The sequence below is a fragment of the Humulus lupulus genome, chromosome 8 (assembly GCF_963169125.1).
Source record: "Humulus lupulus chromosome 8, drHumLupu1.1, whole genome shotgun sequence".
NCBI lineage: Eukaryota > Viridiplantae > Streptophyta > Magnoliopsida > Rosales > Cannabaceae > Humulus > Humulus lupulus.
In genome coordinates, this window is record NC_084800.1 from 5157351 (window position 1) to 5175362 (window position 18012).

At 34.9% G+C, this 18012-nt stretch overlaps 1 protein-coding gene and 1 pseudogene across 2 annotated transcripts; both read right to left on the reverse strand.

The window, feature by feature from the left end:
* Nucleotides 1-7163: 7163 nt before the first annotated feature.
* LOC133794273 (cysteine-rich receptor-like protein kinase 29) lies at nt 7164-10519 on the reverse strand. Of its 2 annotated transcripts, none has more exons than XM_062231480.1 (4): nt 9356-10515; nt 9067-9198; nt 8108-8345; nt 7164-7647 (listed from the first exon to the last, which is right to left on the reverse strand). In XM_062231480.1, coding segments are annotated over exons 1-4 (1203 nt in total). In that variant the 5' UTR covers nt 10188-10515; the 3' UTR covers nt 7164-7646. The 2 variants fall into 2 exon arrangements, with proteins under 2 accessions (XP_062087464.1, XP_062087463.1); XM_062231479.1 differs by lacking the exon at nt 7164-7647 and adding an exon at nt 7690-7874 and having other exon boundaries at nt 9356-10519.
* Nucleotides 10520-12168: 1649 nt separating this feature from the next.
* LOC133794270 (cysteine-rich receptor-like protein kinase 26) lies at nt 12169-15543 on the reverse strand (annotated as a pseudogene).
* Between the last annotated feature and the right edge of the window lie 2469 nt (nt 15544-18012).

The window sequence follows — 18012 nt, forward strand, 5'->3', positions numbered from 1 at the left end:
ATTGTGAGTATGGAATCTCTCTTTATTTTTCTTTCTAAACACTCGTTAGTCTAACGTAGCCATAACCATACTTTTATTTTTGAGTTCCTTGTTTCAGCTTGGTTTATGGACTGAGAATGATAATGCTTTAGGGGACCGTTTGGTATGTAGAGTTCAAAATTTTCACTTTGCTGGGAAAGCTGAGCAAAGTCATCTGATTGTCTAGGAAGCTACATTACTGTGTTTGGTTGTGTACTGAAATCATGTCCTGATTTCTGGGAATATTAGTTTTCTGTGTTTGGTTTGTGCACTGGAATGTTACCTTGATTTTTAATGATATTTGCTTTTTATATGTTTTGTTAGACAAAATAATTAAATTTATAAAATTTGTACAAAATTAATAATAGATATAATAGTAAGATTAAATTTTATTTTTACAATATTATAAAATACATTATTTAATCTAATGATAACTTTTTATTTTTATAAAAGTCGTATTCCATGTTTATTTATATAAAGTTAGTTACTATAAACACTGATATTATACCGTTGATGATATAAGACTACACCCAAAGTATATATATATATTTATATATATATAAACAAAATAATAACTTGTGATATTCCATAACAACCTACCAAACGTCATTCATAAGGGTACTTTATAACATATAGTTCACCCAAACCATACATATAACAAAATGAATCACAAAATATTTCCTAGCTAGGCCGCCATTCATTTGGCAAAGTAGTTTCTAAAGCATGTGCAAGTATGATAAAGTGCTATACAAAAAGTGTCCTAGCTAACACACCATTCATTTCGCAAAGTAATTTGAAATGAATATGACAAAATGCTACACAAAAAATTTCATATACGTAGCCCACAGTCAGCTTGTTCAGAATCATTCTTGCAGCCCCAAAAGGAATTCAAGCTTGAATTCTTCATCTAAAGTGAAGAAGTAGTCAGTATTAGCTTGATTTTGGACAAGAATTCTTCCACAAGTAACTCGTTGTTCATTTGTTAGCCCATCAACCTTTTTAAGTTCATCAAAAACTGACATCCTTCTAGCAGCACCATCAGCCTCAAATTGAAAACAATTGTGGTAATCCCTGCTAACACAATTAAACAGCAAGCACAACTACAAACTAATGCTAAATGTTAGCAATAATAAAACTGATGCACAAGAACACAGTAAAGCCAATCAAATAGTCGAATGATAAAGTATTGCTACAGCAATTCTCTGAGCAAAACAGAAAAGAAAATAAAGCAAGAAACACAAACAGTTTTATACTGGTTCGGTCAAATGGTAGTTCCTACTTCCAGTTTCTCCCCTTTATTGATCTTGATACAATGTGTATACAACTCTTGATTACAGCAGCTCAATCTCTCAATGATCAAAACACCATGATCATGAACAAATACAAAAAATACTCTCGGGAAAACTTTTGCCTCTCAAATCACTTGAGAACAAGAAAAGTGATTCTTGTTCAGACTTTAATCTCCTTAGCTATGATTCAGTATGAATCAATCTCACTAACTCATAATACTCTATCCTCTAAAGAGTTCTAACCAACGGTTTAAATAGAGAGCAAAAGACTAAACTAACCCGAGACTATTAACTAACTTAACCACCTTAACTATATTAACATTAACTATCGTATAGTTAAGACTTCTTGATTCTTTTATGTGGATTACAAATACCACAAATTCCTCCTTAATCCACATAAAGAGAAATGTCTGATTGAGCTAGGGGAGAGTAATCGAAATCTTCAAACAGTTCCCATGTTCAGCAAGTTCAAACAATGTTGGAACTTGCTGACAGTTAATACCTTAGTACCAGCATCAGCAGGGTTATCTTCACTGGGAATTTTCTCAAGATTAACTTCACCTTCTTCAATCTTGTTTCGAATCCAAAAAAGTCTTATATCAATGTGTTTTGATCTTTCATGATACACTAGATTTCTGCTTAGGTGTATTGAAGACTGACTATCTGAATAGACTATAACTTTCCCTGAAAGCATCTTTATTTCATTCAGTATTCCTTTGAGCCACACTGCTTCTTTGAAAATCTCGGTTGTTGCCATGAATTCTGCTTCAGTAGTAGAGAGTGCAACAACTTGTTGCAGTTGAACCTTCCAACTAATGCAACAACCATTTAACTGAAAGCAGTAACTTGTAATTGATTTCCTAGTGTCTCGGTTTGAAGCATAATCAGCATCAACATACCCTTCTAGATGAGTCTTCGAGCCTGTTTTGTCAAATTTCAAACCAAGGTTACTTGTTTCCTTCAAGTACCTTAATAACCATTTAACACCCTTCCAATGTTCTTCTCCAGGATTTTCCATGTACCTGCTCAAAACACTGACAGCATAAGCTATGTCAGGTCTTGTACTAATCATAGAGTACATTACACTACCTATAGCTTCTGCATATGGAATCTTTTCCATGTTCTTCCTTTCATTATCAGTTTTAGGGGCTTGATCAGTAGAAAATGTGAAGTGTCCTGCTAGTGGAATGTTTACTCCTTTAGAGTCTTCCATTTTAAACTTCTGAATCACTCTTTTTAAGTATTTTTCTTGACTTAGCAGCAGACTCCTTTTGATTCTATTTCTGATAATGTCTATGCCCAGTATTCTTCTAGCAGCTCCAAGATCCTTCATTTCAAACTCATTTCTTAGTATGCTCTTCAATCGATTTATCTGATCCATGTCCTTACTCATTATCAGCATATCATCTACATAGATGAGTAAGAACACTGCTGAATTCGAGTCTAAATTTGCAAAGTACAAGCATGTATCATAGTCTGACCTTGAGTAACCAACTTTGGTGACAACTGAGTCGAATTTCTTGGACCATTGTCTAGGAGATTGTCTAAGACCATACAGAGACCTTTTAAGTAAACAAACTAGCTCTGTGCTTCTTGATTCAGTTTTGAACCCCTCAGGTTGAGTCATGTATATTGTTTCTTCAAGTTGACCATTTAAAAATGCTGTCTTAACATCCATCTGTTCCACTTCCCAGTCATGTTGAATTGCCAATGCCAACATCATTCTAATTGTCTTCATCTTGACAACTGGTGAAAATATTTCAGAATAATCGATTCCCTCAATTTGAGAAAATCCTTTTGCCACAAGTCTGGCTTTAAAAATCCTTGGTTCATTGTTAGCAATTCCTTCTTTGATTCTATAAATCCACTTGCAGCCAATTATCTTTTGCCTCTCTGGTTTTGGGACAAGAATCCAGGTATTGTTTTGCTTCAATGATGCAATCTCCTCCTTCATTGCATTAATCCAGTTGAGTGAGTCTTTACTGTCAACAGCTTCCTTATATGTCTTTGGTTCATTTGGAGATCCAGAACTGATATTTAAAGCATATGTAATAATATCAGCTTCTTCATATCTGACAGGAGCCTTGATTTCCCTTCTGACTCGATCCCTTGCTAATTGATAATCACTGAGGTCTTCCTCCTGCATCTCAGTACCACTTTCAGGTTCACAGTCTTGACCATCTTGATATGGTTGTGTAGAATCGATCTCAATACTGACTTCATTTTTTCTTGGTGAGTTTTTACCTGCAAAATCAGAAACCATACCCTTCTCATTTCTTTTAAAAGGAAAATCATGCTCATTAAAGATAACATCTCTACTAATTATGATTTTGTTAGTTTCAAGTGAAAGCAGCCTATATCCTTTGACACCAACTTGGTATCCCATAAGCACACATTTAATTGATCTCTTTCCTAGTTTATCTTCAACATTATGAGCATAAGAGGCTGAACCAAATGTTATTAGATGTGACATTGAGGGTGGTTTACCATTCCAAAGTTCTTCAGGAGTTTTAAGACCAATTACTCTACTTGGACTTCGATTTATTAAGTAGCATGCAGTATAAAGAGCTTCACCCCAGTATTTCTTAGGCATATTAGATTCAATAAGCAAGCACCTAACTTTGTTTAAAAGTGTCATATTCATCCTCTCAGCAACACCATTTTGCTGAGGGGTTTTTATAACAGTTCTATGCCTTTGAATGCCATTTTTCATACAAATATCATTGAATTCATCATTAATAAACTCTAAGCCATTGTCAGTTCTTAGAGTTTTTATCTTACAGCCTGTTTGAGTTTCAACATATATTTTCCAGATCTTGAATTTATCTAAGCATTCATTTTTAAACTTTAATAGGAAAACCCAAACCTTTCTACTGTAATCATCAATGATTGATAAGAAATACTGGTTACCTCCTGGAGTTTTAACTCTACTGGCTCCCCACAAATCTGCATGGATGTATTCCAGAACTTGTTTTGCTCGAAAACTGCTTTGAGTAAACTTGATTCTGGTTTGCTTTCCCTGCACACAAGTTTCACAGAAAGGGAGATTAGAATGTGTATAATTCTTGAGTAAGCCTTGCTTGGATAATTCCACCAAGCCTTGCTCACTTATATGACCCATTCTAGCATGCCATAACTTCGAATCGGCAATTATTTTGCTGACTGTTGCAGCCTGTGCAGGTAGTACAGTTTCACCATTTAAGAAATAGAGACCATGTCTCTTAATCCCTTTCATAACCAATAAAGAACCTTTAGTAATCCTTATGGTGCCTTTGCCAGATTTGTACTCATAACCCTCATCATCAAGTGTCCCTAGAGATATTAGATTTCTCTTCAAATCTGGAATATGCCTGACATTCTCTAGAGTCTTTATAGTGCCATCTGAGTTTCTGATTGTGATTGATCCAATGCCAGCAATCTTGCATTTATGGTCATTTCCCATAATTACATTCCCTTCATCAACTTTTGAATAATTCATAAACCATTTTCGATTTGGACTCATGTGGTATGTGCAGCCACTGTCCAAAATCCATTCTTCATCATCTCTTGTATTTGAACTGGTATAAGCCTTTCCACTTGAAAAATTCGAATCTGATGTGTGATCCATTATGGTGAACACATCACCATCTGAGCTGTATGGATCCTCAGTTACTGCATTAGATCCATTGTTCTTTTCCTCTTCTTCTTTTCCCTTCTTCTTCTTATTCTTTAATTCCCAGCAATATTTGATCAGATGTCCAACTTTACCACAATGGTGACACTTTCTTGTTTCTCTTGGCCTCGATCTTGATCTTGAGTTTGAATTCCATCGATTTCTTGAATTTCCTCTTCTGAATGGTCTTCCTCGAGCAACTAGAACTTCATCTGACTTTGATTCTTGTTTAGCAGCTTTTTGCCAATTCATTTCAGCATCTCGAGACCTCAATGTGCCCATAACATCTTCCAAAGTCAGAGTATCCCTGCTATACATTATCACTGTTTTCATTTCTTTAAACAGTTCAGGCAATGCATTTAAAATAATCACAGCTTGATCTTCTTCTTTTATGGTTTCACCCATGTTAGTTAAAGCTAGAAAAATTTTGTTTAAGTCATCTAAATTTTGTTCTAATGAAACTGTTGCATTCATTTTAAAACCATAAAACTTCCCTTTCAAGAAGATCTTTGTGGCTGTAGACTTTGCCATGTATAGTTGATCGAGTTTGTTCCAAAGTCCCAATGCAGTCTTTTCTCCAATGACCTGCCTAAGTACATTATCAGCAAGATTCATCACTATTGCTGATCGAGCTTGTTTGATGATTGTGTCAGATTCTTTCTTCTTAGCAGCTTCTGGCTCTGACTTCTCAGTGGCTTCTTCCAGAGCTATATCAAGTTTTTGATAGATGAGAATCGCCATCATCTTCTCCTTCCAGAGACTAAAGTCCCATTTGCCATCAAATTTCTCCAGATCAAATCTGGTTGAGGAAGATGCCATCTCTTTCTTGATCTTTGAATTTGTTCAAAGAATCGGTTCTTGTGCGAACCTGGCTCTGATACCACTGTGGTAATCCCTGCTAACACAATTAAACAGCAAGCACAACTACAAACTAATGCTAAATGTTAGCAATAATAAAACTGATGCACAAGAACACAGTAAAGCCAATCAAACAGTCGAATGATAAAGTATTGCTACAGCAATTCTCTCAGCAAAACAGAAAAGAAAATAAAGCAAGAAACACAAACAGTTTTATACTGGTTCGGCCAAATGGTAGTTCCTACTTCCAGTTTCTCCCCTTTATTGATCTTGATACAATGTGTATACAACTCTTGATTACAGCAGCTCAATCTCTCAATGATCAAAACACCATGATCATGAACAAATACAAAAAATACTCTCGGGAAAACTTTTGCCTCTCAAATCACTTGAGAACAAGAAAAGTGATTCTTGTTCAGACTTTAATCTCCTTAGCTATGATTCAGTATGAATCAATCTCACTAACTCATAATACTCTACCCTCTAAAGAGTTCTAACCAACGGTTTAAATAGAGAGCAAAAGACTAAACTAACCCGAGACTATTAACTAACTTAACCACCTTAACTATATTAACATTAACTATCGTATAGTTAAGACTTCTTGATTCTTTTATGTGGATTACAAATACCACAACAATCAATAAGTATTTTCATGTTCTCACCATTTTTAGCTTGCAAGGTAGTAAATTGTTTTACTGTATCAGTCAGTACATCAATCAATGGATCTTCAGTCCTAGCCCTCTTTTTACCTCTTTTGCCTATTTGTGTTGTAGAAGTTGGAGTGTTTATGCAACTTGTATTGCCAAGCAACTCATCTAATGGATTGAAATGATCAAAGTCATCATTTTGATCATTCATAATCTCTGTCTCAATCTCTTCAACTGTTTCAGAGAATCCCATTGCACCCGAATGTCTTTGGATCGGTTCGGGTGCACCCGAAAATTTCAGATTTGGGCTAAAACTAGGTTTTGCGGGCTCGGGTCGATCAGGTTCGTCGAGTTTTCGGGTTTTGCGGGTTAAATGTTCAGCCCTATAGAAAAGATAAGGCTCAAGGAAAATAGACTTTATTTGATTTGTATATACATTTGCTATACAACCACATATATATAGTGGTTAAGGTCGGTGATAACAAATCGACTTTTACAAAAATATTTCTATATTAATCTAGTTACTTTTCATTCTAAACATATCTAGATTTTTCTAATTCTTTAGTTTAGAAAAAAATTTAACTAGAATTTTCTAGAAAAAATAACTTCTATAAATATGTAGCATTTTTCATCACTTTTTATGAGTAAACATTTACATTAATGAATATTCTCCTTTAAAAAACATTTACATCAATTAAATAGTTTAATTCACATGTTAAAATGTTATTGGTTGAACAATAAATATGAGACAGAAATTGTGGTTCTAGACCGAGAAAATGATACAAACTTAGAGGAATAATGATAACAAAGACCATGCATGTTGTAACTTTAAGTTATATATATTCAACAACACACTAGCGAGGGAAAAGTTCACTGATTGATGCTTCATTTATAGACGCTCTCTCAGGCTGATTTATTCTTGAATTGAAATCTGATGGTAATGACATATCTGATCCCATGTTGCTATACATAAAGAAAGCCGGTTTTGAGGGTAATGGGAGAGAAACAGAGCTGCTATTTAACATGAGAGCAATAGTATTCATGGTTGGTCTGTTAACTAAATTTTCCTGTACACACAATAGTCCTATGTGAATACACCTCATTATTTCACTTGCTGACCCAACTTTCATCAATGGATCTACTATATTTGTAGCATATTTTTTTTCCTCCAATGTTTCCATGTCTGCAACAATAATGATATTTATTTTAAAGTTCTTTCATTAATATATATAGTACTCTTAATTCTTAGTAAATTATACATAGCTTAAAAGGTCTTCTGTTTCTTCTCCTTGACAGAAACAATTTCTTTTCTGTCCGCTTATTATTTCTAAAAATAATACACCAAAACTAAATACATCGGATTTGACAGAATATTGTCCATACATGACATATTCTGGAGCCATATATCCACTACAAATATAATAAATTAAAAATTAGTATTGGTATTTATTCGACATGGAAATCGTCTAAATGATCTATAATTGTGCTATTACTAGTTGCATCAAACTTTATTAAGATGTGGAAGTTGATAATAATTATGCCAAACAAATAATTATTAGAAAGGAAACTAATATTATAAGATGGCATTATTAGTCGAAGAACAATAAGTAGCCTTGTTAGTTTTAGATATTATGTTTACTTACTATGTTCCAACTATTCGACTGGTACTTTTTTGAGTTCGATCAACAACAAAAAGTCTCGCGGTTCCAAAATCTGATATCTTAGGATGCATTTCATCATCTAAAAGAATGTTACTAGCTTTGAGATCTCGATGGATAATTCTCAAACGAGCATCTTCATGAAGGTAAAGGAGTCCTCGAACCACACCTTTTATTATTTTGTAACGACTATCCCAATCCAAATTTGCACGCTTCCTTGGATCTGCATATTCATATACACAAGTATGATTTTTTCAAGGATAAATATATAAATAAAGTGCATATTAATCAATATGTGTTTATTTTCTATGATTATTAATTATGCTTTGAATCATAATTATCATAGGAATTAATGCAATTGTACCAAATATGAAATGATCTAGACTTCCATTTTGGACAAACTCATAGATAAGAAGTCTTTCACTTCCTTCCAAGCTGAAACCAAGAAGCCTAACAAGATTGCGGTGTTGAAGCTTGGCAACTAACATGACCTCATTCTTGAATTCGAGATCACCTTGGGCTGCTCCTCTAGACAAAATATTATCTCTCATATTAACATTATTAATGTTCAACAAAGTCTTCAAGTTCTCCCCCAAATTCATCTTAATTTTCAACAGGGCATGCATATATCTGCATATTTTGCAATTAATTTTAAATTCAGTTTGTCAAAATAAAAAATCAGGCCACTCTAGATTACCAAATTTTAATCACGTCCCTAGGAAAACAAAATCAAATTAACCAAAGTTAAATACTTTATAAAATATCAAATACTAAATTTATGCCGGATTCATTTTAAAAACTACTACAGGCTTTTTAGTAAAAGAAATGGACCATGATTCTCTTAATACCACTCCGGTTATAAATTAATTTTTGGCTTTAAGATAAGAAAAGAATAGCTTTGAACACGTGAAAATATATAAATATTGGTCTGATCAAATACTTACTTTGAGCCATTTTCTTTTCCCTCCTCAGTCTTAAACACACGCATGTGTTTGCGAAGATGATTAGACCCAGAAACACAACAGTAGTCACAGTAACAATAATGATTGTTCTCGCTGGTGTGTTACTCTTCGTTCCTGCAAGAGAAATTCAAAAATTGATGACACCTGAGTTTTATAAAGTAAGTAGTCTCACAAAGAAAACATATGCTACGAACTTAATAAAATGACAATAAAAATGTTATACATAAACAAAGTTAAGAGAAAATAATTATATATGTGCTCCTTTGTGTACCGGCGTTTTTCGGTGGCGGAGGAGGAGATCTTGTTGGTGGTAGTGTCGGTATGGATGGTGGCGGAGCATCAGCGGCCGTAGAATTAGAGAAAAGGTAATCCTCATATCTAAATTTACAACTGCTGCCGAGGTGTACTTGTGCCCCTATTTTCCCATTACAACATCCCGGAATGATCCCAAATGCTGTATCCAAACAATTGTTGCAGTCCATCTGGGACAGGTCAGGTGTGCACTGCACAAGTCCATATATGGTTTTAAACCCTGGAGCTGTTACATTATCTACAGAAAATTTTCGAAGAGAACCACCAGTCATAGCTCGGCTTTTCAAATTATCATACAAGCTCCTAAGAGCTTGGAAATATGCCTCCACAGTACCGGAATCGGATGACACGTTTTGGGTGTTAGAGAGAATAAGTGGTGGATTAGTTTCCATGACTCCAAAGTAGGAGCGATCAGAGTAGCGCAACATACAATTGTCGTACCATGCGACTGCCTCCTTCTGATTGGGGCAGCGCTCTTGGAGAAGATGTGTGGACTCATTAAGACAGCTCTGGCATACGTTGGGCATGATATCTCCGCGGCATAGTCCAATTGCGTAAACTTGATTGGGTGAGTTGCCGTAAGAGAGATTGTAAAAGCCAAAGCCGTTGTCGTTTTGGGAGCTTGGAAGAGTTGAGAGGAGGTAATTGAGGTTGTCATGGTAGGTACTGTTAAGGGTGTAGTTACCTTTGTCATCAACACAAGCGGGGCTCTGAGCTGTGGCTTGTTGAGCGACGAGAATAATGAAGATGTAACAAAGGAGGGGAAAAACTACTGATGTCGCCATCGCCATCGATCGTGGTATATAGCTAGAGATATGATCTAGTACTCAATATTGTGATTTTATTAAGGTAAGGGCCTAAAAAATTACAAGCTTTATCTCTTCATATAGTTTTACGTATATGGAATTTTTTAAAGTACGGATTTACTTGAACTTTATTTAAATGTAAAATTCCCATAATTTAGTTAAAAGTTCAACAAGAATATTATTCTTGTATTTTAATGAAGTTCTACTTGCATAGCTTAAAAGAACAAAGAATTGTTATTCGTACGCGTTCCACGCCGAAAACAATTGTCTTTCTGTTAGACTTCTATTAAAAGTAACACACCAAGACTACTAATGAATTCGATCCATACCATTAAGTCCAACAGAGGACCACTTAATTCAACATAAATATTGTATAATCACTATGGGGATACATAGAACAGACTTATATCAACGTGTGAAACACGGGACATTTATGGACCAAGTTGATTAGCAGAGCCCAATAATGCAGGATATTATAAATGAGTTGGACAAAGAAGAGAGAAAAATCAGTACCCTTACCAATATATTGTGAAATAATGCACAATAATGCAGATAATGCTGACTTTTCTCTTCTCTTTATTGACTGCAAGTGAGGCACGTTATCTTTTTTTGTTTACAATAATGCAGAGTTTTGTGTGTATATTTTTCTGCCAAATTATTACAAATAAGTATTATATCACTAATAACACCGCGCTACGCGCGAGCCAGACAGGCTTTTATTCATAATAATAGCATTAATTAATAACTGGAGCACTAATACTGATATTTTTCTACCTTTCCTTTGTCTCTTTGAGCAATTCAAATATAATAATATATAATAGCTAGTCCTCTAGCTTTTCAACTTGCATGGTCCATACGCTCATATATAGCAAGTTAATTTGGAGGTTTTTCGAAGTCAATGTAAATTAAAGTCCTGCGTTCACGTTGGTATAAGTATTGTATAGTGCTTGACCAATTGATCGATCTTGAACCAAACGCATGGAAAATCAATTTTGGTCAAGTTTGGAAGATTTTTCGAGTTAGGATTATTTCCATTTATTGTACAATACTGAGTGATCTCTAATTAAGAATGAATGGTGTGGATCGAATTGAGTGAGCTTGTTTCGTACGTTGGTTTAGTTCTCACGAGTACACCAAGTCTCTGATAATATAATAATTAGTAGCTTTGACGTGTTTCTTTCAATAAAAGTCATCAGAAAGAAAAGTCCATTTATAAGTATGAAAGGGAATGTAAAATGAAAAAGTTTGGAGGCACTTGTCTTATAAAACATAGTGTATCACATTATTAATTGGACCATATCTCTAGCAATATCCCAGCCACCGCGATTGATGGAGACGATGAAATCACTATTGTTTTTTTCTTTCGATATATACTTTGTTCATTTTCATATCATCGTCGCTCAACAAGCCACAGCCCAGGACTATTATTGTTTTAACAACAAAAGGTAACTACACCCTTAACAGCACCTACCATGATAATCTCAATCACCCCCTCTCCACCCTTCCCATACCCCAAAATGACAATGGCAACTAATACTCCAAATGCATATTTTAATTTTTTTTTTAAATATATATATTTGATTATGACATGTACATATTTCAAATAAAAATATAGATTAATTTATAATTATATTATAAAAGTATTAAATAATTAATCAATTTTTTTTTGTTAAAATATATGTGTAACTTATATATTTATTAGATATATTAAAAATATTGTTTAAATTAGATATATACATAATAGCAATGTCCAAGCATATTTGCCTAAAAGATTCTGATCGATGCAGGATTCCACAGTTATTTATGATATATGATCTTCGGCATGAGTAAATTAAAATAAGACAGTTATAAGTTGTACTCTTTATTAGAAGCCTTAATCTTATGTTGCAATAATTATAGATACACCATTAGTTGCAATAACTGTTACAAAAATAGAAAAACATATGATGTTCCAAACAATTTTATTTTCAAATTTTCACTATACTTCATAAAAAAGAATTACAAGAAAAAAAAAATGTAGTGAACATTTAAGCTCGTACAACCATTCTCATAATATATGTATACATGTATTATCGTTATATTGAGGGTAGAGTTCAGTAATTAAAGTGTCAAAAGAAATTTTTAATAGACTCATCAATTTTTGAATGATTTGCTCATTCAGTTACAGAACTAGAAATGACATCGGATGGCAGTGGCATTTCTGATCCACTGTTAGTATGCATAAAGAAAGCTGGCTCTGAGGGCACTGGCAGAGAAAGAGAGTTACTGTTTAGCATAAGAACAATAGCCTTCATCGTTGGTCTGTCTGTTACATTTTCTTGGACACATAATAATCCAATGTGGATGCATCTTATTATTTCAGATCCCGACCCAACTCCCATAAGTGGATCTGTTATATTTAAAGCATTTCCTTCTCTCCAATTTCTCCATGCCTGTAGCAATAATAAACAAAAGTTAAAACTTTTTTTCAGAAAAATAACTAAGGGTTACTCTTGAGTCGCAGTAAACATGTACTTACATAATTTATAAGATCTTCCGTATGCTCTCCTTGGCGAATATAATTGTTTTTCTGTCCACTTATTATTTCTAAAAGTAATACACCAAAACTATATATATCAGATTTGACTGAAAATTGTCCATACAAGATGTATTCTGGAGCCATATATCCACTGTAAATACAACAAAACATTAATATAATTAGTGTTTATTAATAATTATGATTATTATTTTAATTACGTCAAAATATTGATTTTTGGAAGCTGGCTATACAATTAAAATGACTAGAAGGAAACTAATTTTAAACAAAGATAGCATGATTATAGATATATACTTACTATGTTCCTACTACACGACTTGTATTGCCTTGAGTTTGGTCAATAACAAAAAGCTTTGCAGTTCCAAAATCTGAAATTTTAGGATTCATTTTTTCATCTAACAAGATATTACTTGTTTTGAGATCTCGATGGATAATTCTCAAACGAGAATCTTCATGAAGATAAAGGAGTCCTCGAGCCATGCCTCCTATTATTTTGTAACGACTATTCCAATCCAAATTTGCACGCTTTCTTGGATCTACATATTCATAAATACAAGTACATGATTTTAACAACGATAAAACCACAAAATGAAGCATCTTACAAAACAAAAGTGAGGAATATGCAACCGTACCAAATATGAAATTATCAAGACTTGCGTTTTGAACAAACTCATAGATAAGGAGCTTTTCACTTCCTTCCAAGCTGAAACCGAGGAGTCTAACAAGATTACGATGTTGAAGCTTTGCAATTAGCATTACCTCATTTTTAAATTCAATATCACCTTGGGCTGATCCCATAGACAATCTTTTCACTGCTATATCTTGTCCATATTAGAGAGCCTACCCTGAAACATATCAAAAAAGATAAAGAATCATACAAATGAATTGGACATAGAAAATTTATGTCAAATAGATGATGTATAATTTAATACTTGCAAATTGCCTTACCTTGTAAACGGCACCAAATCCACCCTCTCCAATCTTATTTCCTTCAGAAAAATTATCCGTAGCAAGTTTGATAGTCTCAAAACTGTATTGCAAGGATTCTTCGCTTTCAATTTCGTCCACAGGTTCGTCTGTGGGGTGATTGTCTGGAACAACCAAGCCAGAAAATTCCATTTCTATAAACCATCACTTTATAGTATGTACGTAATGATTGCAAGTTTTAAAAAATATAATACATAATATTATATTTGACTCTAGTAGGGCATATATCTATTTGGCACCTCATTTTAAATTCAGTTTTTCAAAATAAAAAATCAGGCCACACTAGATTACCAAATTTTAATCACGTGCCTAGGAAAAAAGAGTCAAATTAACTAAGGTCAAGTTAAATACTTTATAAAATGTCTAATACTAAATTTATCCCGGATTAATTTTAAAAACTACTATATATATTTCTTTTTGAATAAAAGAAATTGACCATGATTCTTTAATGCCTCTCTTCGGTTATAAATTAATTTTTGGTTTTAAGATAAGAAAAGAATAGCTTTGAAAACATGAAGATATGTAAATATTGGTCTGGTCAAATACTTACTTTGAGCTATTTTCTTTTTCCTCCTCAGTCTTAAACACACACATGTGGTTGCGAAGATGATTAGACCCAGAAAAACAACAGTAGACACAGCAACAATAGCGATTGTTCTCGCTGGTGTGTTACTCTTCGTTTCTGCAAAATTCAAAAATTGACGACACATGAGTTTTATAAAGTAAGTAGTCTCACAAAGAAAACATATTCTACGTAAATAAGATGACAATAAAAATGTTACACATAAACAAAGTTAAGAGTAAATAATTATATATGTGCTCCTTTGTGTACCGGCGTTTTTCGGTGGCGGAGGAGGAGATTTCGTTGGTGGTAGTGTCGGTATGGATGGTGGCGGAGCGTCAGCGGCCGTAGAATTATAGAAAAGGTAATCCTCATATCTAATTATACAACTGCTGCCGAGGTGTACTTGTGCCCCTATTTTCCCATTACAACATCCCGGAATGATCCCAAATGCTGTATCCAAACAATTGTTGCAGTCCATCTGGGACAGGTCAGGTGTGCACTGCACAAGTCCATATATGGTTTTAAACGCTGGAGCTGTAACATTATCAACAGAAAATTTTCGAAGAGAACCACCAGTCATAGCTCGGTTTTTCAAATCATCTAATAAGCTCCTAAGAGCTTGGGAATATGCCTCCACAGTACCGGAATCGGATGACACGTTTTGGGTGTTACGGAGAATAAGCTGTGGACTAGTTTCCATGACTCCAAAGTAGGAGCGATCAGAGTAGCGCAACATACAATTGTCGTACCATGCCAGTGCCTCCTTCTGATTGGGGCAGCGCTCTCGGAGAAGATGTGTGGACTCGTTAAGACAGCTCTGGCAGGCGTTGGGCATGATATCTCCGCGGCATAGTCCAATTGCGTAAACTTGATTGGGTGAGTTGCCGTAAGAGAGATTGTAAAAGCCGTAGCCGTTGTCGTTTTGGGAGCTTGGAAGAGTTGAGAGGAGGTGATTGAGGTTGTCATGGTAGGTACTGTTAAGGGTGTAGTTACCTTTGTCATCAACACAAGCGGTTCTCTGAGCTGTGGCTTGTTGAGCGACGAGAATAATGAAGATGTAACAAAGGAGGGGAAAAACTACTGATGTCGCCATCGCCATCAATCGTGGTATATAGCTAGAGATATGGTCTAGTACTCAATATTGTGATTTAAGTAGTTACCTTTTTCGTTTTGGCAATTGTTGTTTAGAAAGATTTGCTGGGCTGTGGTTTGAAGAGCTAGGAGAAAGAAGGAAAAACTAGTGATGATGTCGCCCTCGCCATCAATCGCAGTTGCCGTTGATGTAGCCAGAGATATGGTCTATTTAATATTGTGATATTATGTTTTATTAGGAAAGATCCTATTCGACGTACTAATAATGAAATTGATCAACTTTTTGACTTTATGAATTTAATATAGCTGTGTATTTTCTTTTTTTTTTCTTGGCGTGCTATAGTTTACCTCATCTTTGACTAATACAATAAATTGAATCGTTAATAATAAAAGATTGAAAAAACCATAGATTGGAACAGGAGTAGTAAACGACAAACATTGTGCACTTTTGATAGATAAAAATGAAAAAGAGATAATTAAGAAAGAATAATGGTAGAGATTTGATTTATTTTAATAGTTCCATTAACTAATCTTTCAGGTTGGTTCACTTTAATATAAAAACGAGGCAATGGACGTCGTAAAATAATATATGGTCTGAGTGTGTATCTTTGCACTGCCACGGTACTCATTTTCATCAGTTTGTAAAATATATAATACAAAAGTTTTCTGTATTGACTTGGTCGTCTGTAAAATGAAACACGAATTGGCCTATTGGTTTCATCATATTAGAGAAATCTGAGGTATAGAATTAGAGCCAGTACGCGTTCAATGACGAAAAGTCAAACATCAACAAAAGTGCCATGTGATACTATATATATAAGATGGAAAAGACTGACACGCGCTAACCATACATATGTGGGGTGTTTGGCATTATAATTCTGGAAACAATCACATATATAATTTATTATTAGAAAATTACCTGGTTGACCAAGCTCATCACTTAATTTAACTCTGAAAATCTAAAATAAAAATAAAAATAAAACATAACCTCTTTATTTATTTTTTTTTTTTAACATAACCTCTTTATTTTAAATAGTAAAGAATATCCCTTCTCCTTGCTCTGTTCTCAGCTCAAGGGCTGGTGCTATGGCGAAGACAAGGGTTAAGGTGCAGGGGAAGCCTAAATCGACTTAGAAGAAGAGGAAAAAACGTGGTCCTGTCTCCACATCTGATGTTCAAAAAACGAAATCCATCGCTGCAATTCTTGGAATTGAACCAATTCATTTCTCTGATGAAGAAACTGGCATTGAGGAGAATGAAGTTGAGCGGGAGATAGACATTGATGATCTACAGAAGGAAGGTGTTGCTCCACTCTCTCCCAGATCGACTCTGAGAGATCTTCAGCAGCAGCAGGAGATACGAGAGGTTTTTTCAAATTTCTTGGCTGCTTCAACGAAGTGTTCACGGGAGGTTAATCAAGGTAAGTCTCCGACCCCACCCATTCTGAGATCTGGAAAAATTGTTCAGGATCTAAATCCTAAATTTGCTGGTACTGATTCGGGTGGTAAGAAACTGAATGGGAATGGTAAGGGGATCAAAATTACTATGGATGATATTGAGGATGAAGTGACTTTTTGGAATTCTTCCATAGTGTGTTATGTTTTGGGAGCAAATCCACCTCTAGCTGTCATAGATGGTTTTGTTCGCCGAATATGGAAGAACAAGGGAGTTGATAAAGTGGGTGTACTGACTCATGGGGTTTTCATAGTTCGCTTTTTATCCATAACTGAGAGAGATGATGTTCTTAATGGTGGATTTTACTTCTTTGATAAGAAGCCTTTGATTATGAAGCCGTGGGACTCTGTTACAGACTTTAAGAAAGAAGACATTAGAAGAGTGCCCACATGGATTCACCTAAATGACTTGGAGCTGAAGTACTAGGGAGAAAGATCTCTCTTCAAGATTGTGAGTCAAATAGGAAAGCCCCTAATGGTGGATCCTATTACCAGGGACAGAGATAAGCTAAGTTTTCCCAAGGGTGTTAATAGAGGTCTCAATTTCACAAGATTTTCCTGAGTATATATACTTTGAGAATGAGTTAGACATTGAAGTTTCAGTAGCTGTTTCGTATGAATGGAAGCCTATAGTGTGTGCTCATTGTAAAGGAATGGGGCATATTACTAAAGATTGCAAGAAGAGTGTAGGCAAGAAACAAGAATGGGTAGTCAAACAAGTTCCTAAGCAGTCAGCATCTACAACTGAGCAGGGTATAACAATTGATAGTGAGGGCTTTCAAGCAGTTTTAAAGAACAGATGGACTAAGGATAAAGCAAAGAAGTGCCCAGCTGTACCCCTCATTACAACTGTTAGTAATACTTTCCAAGCGTTAGTTAGTGAGGAAGGGGAGAGTTCCGTGGGGTTGGTAGATGAGGAGATTAAAGGAGGAGGGGGAGTACCTCCTCTTTCAAATGGATAGGATATTGAGTTGGAATGTCAGGGGGATCAACAGCCAGCATAAGCAATCAGCAGTTAAAAATTTAATTTGTTCCAGGCGGCTTGGTTTGGTGGGTCTCCTTGAAACGAAGGTTAAGGCTGCTAATTTAGGAGCTCTTTATCTTCGGGTGTTCTCCGGTTGGTGCTTTACTTCGAATAATGAGTGGCATGAGAATGGCCGTATTGTAGTTAGCTGG

What these genes read in the sequence shown, in the direction of transcription:
- LOC133794273 (XM_062231479.1), bottom strand. Translation starts at nt 10,187, where the DNA reads ATGGCGATGGCGACATCAGTAGTTTTTCCCCTCCTTTGTTACATCTTC. An exon ending in TCCGCCACCGAAAAACGCCG is followed by an intron (nt 9,199 to 9,355) that starts GTACACAAAGGA and finishes TTTCTCTTGCAG; the next exon opens with GAACGAAGAGTAACACACCA. An exon ending in AGTCGAATAGTTGGAACATA is followed by an intron (nt 7,875 to 8,107) that starts GTAAGTAAACAT and finishes TTATATTTGTAG; the next exon opens with TGGATATATGGCTCCAGAAT.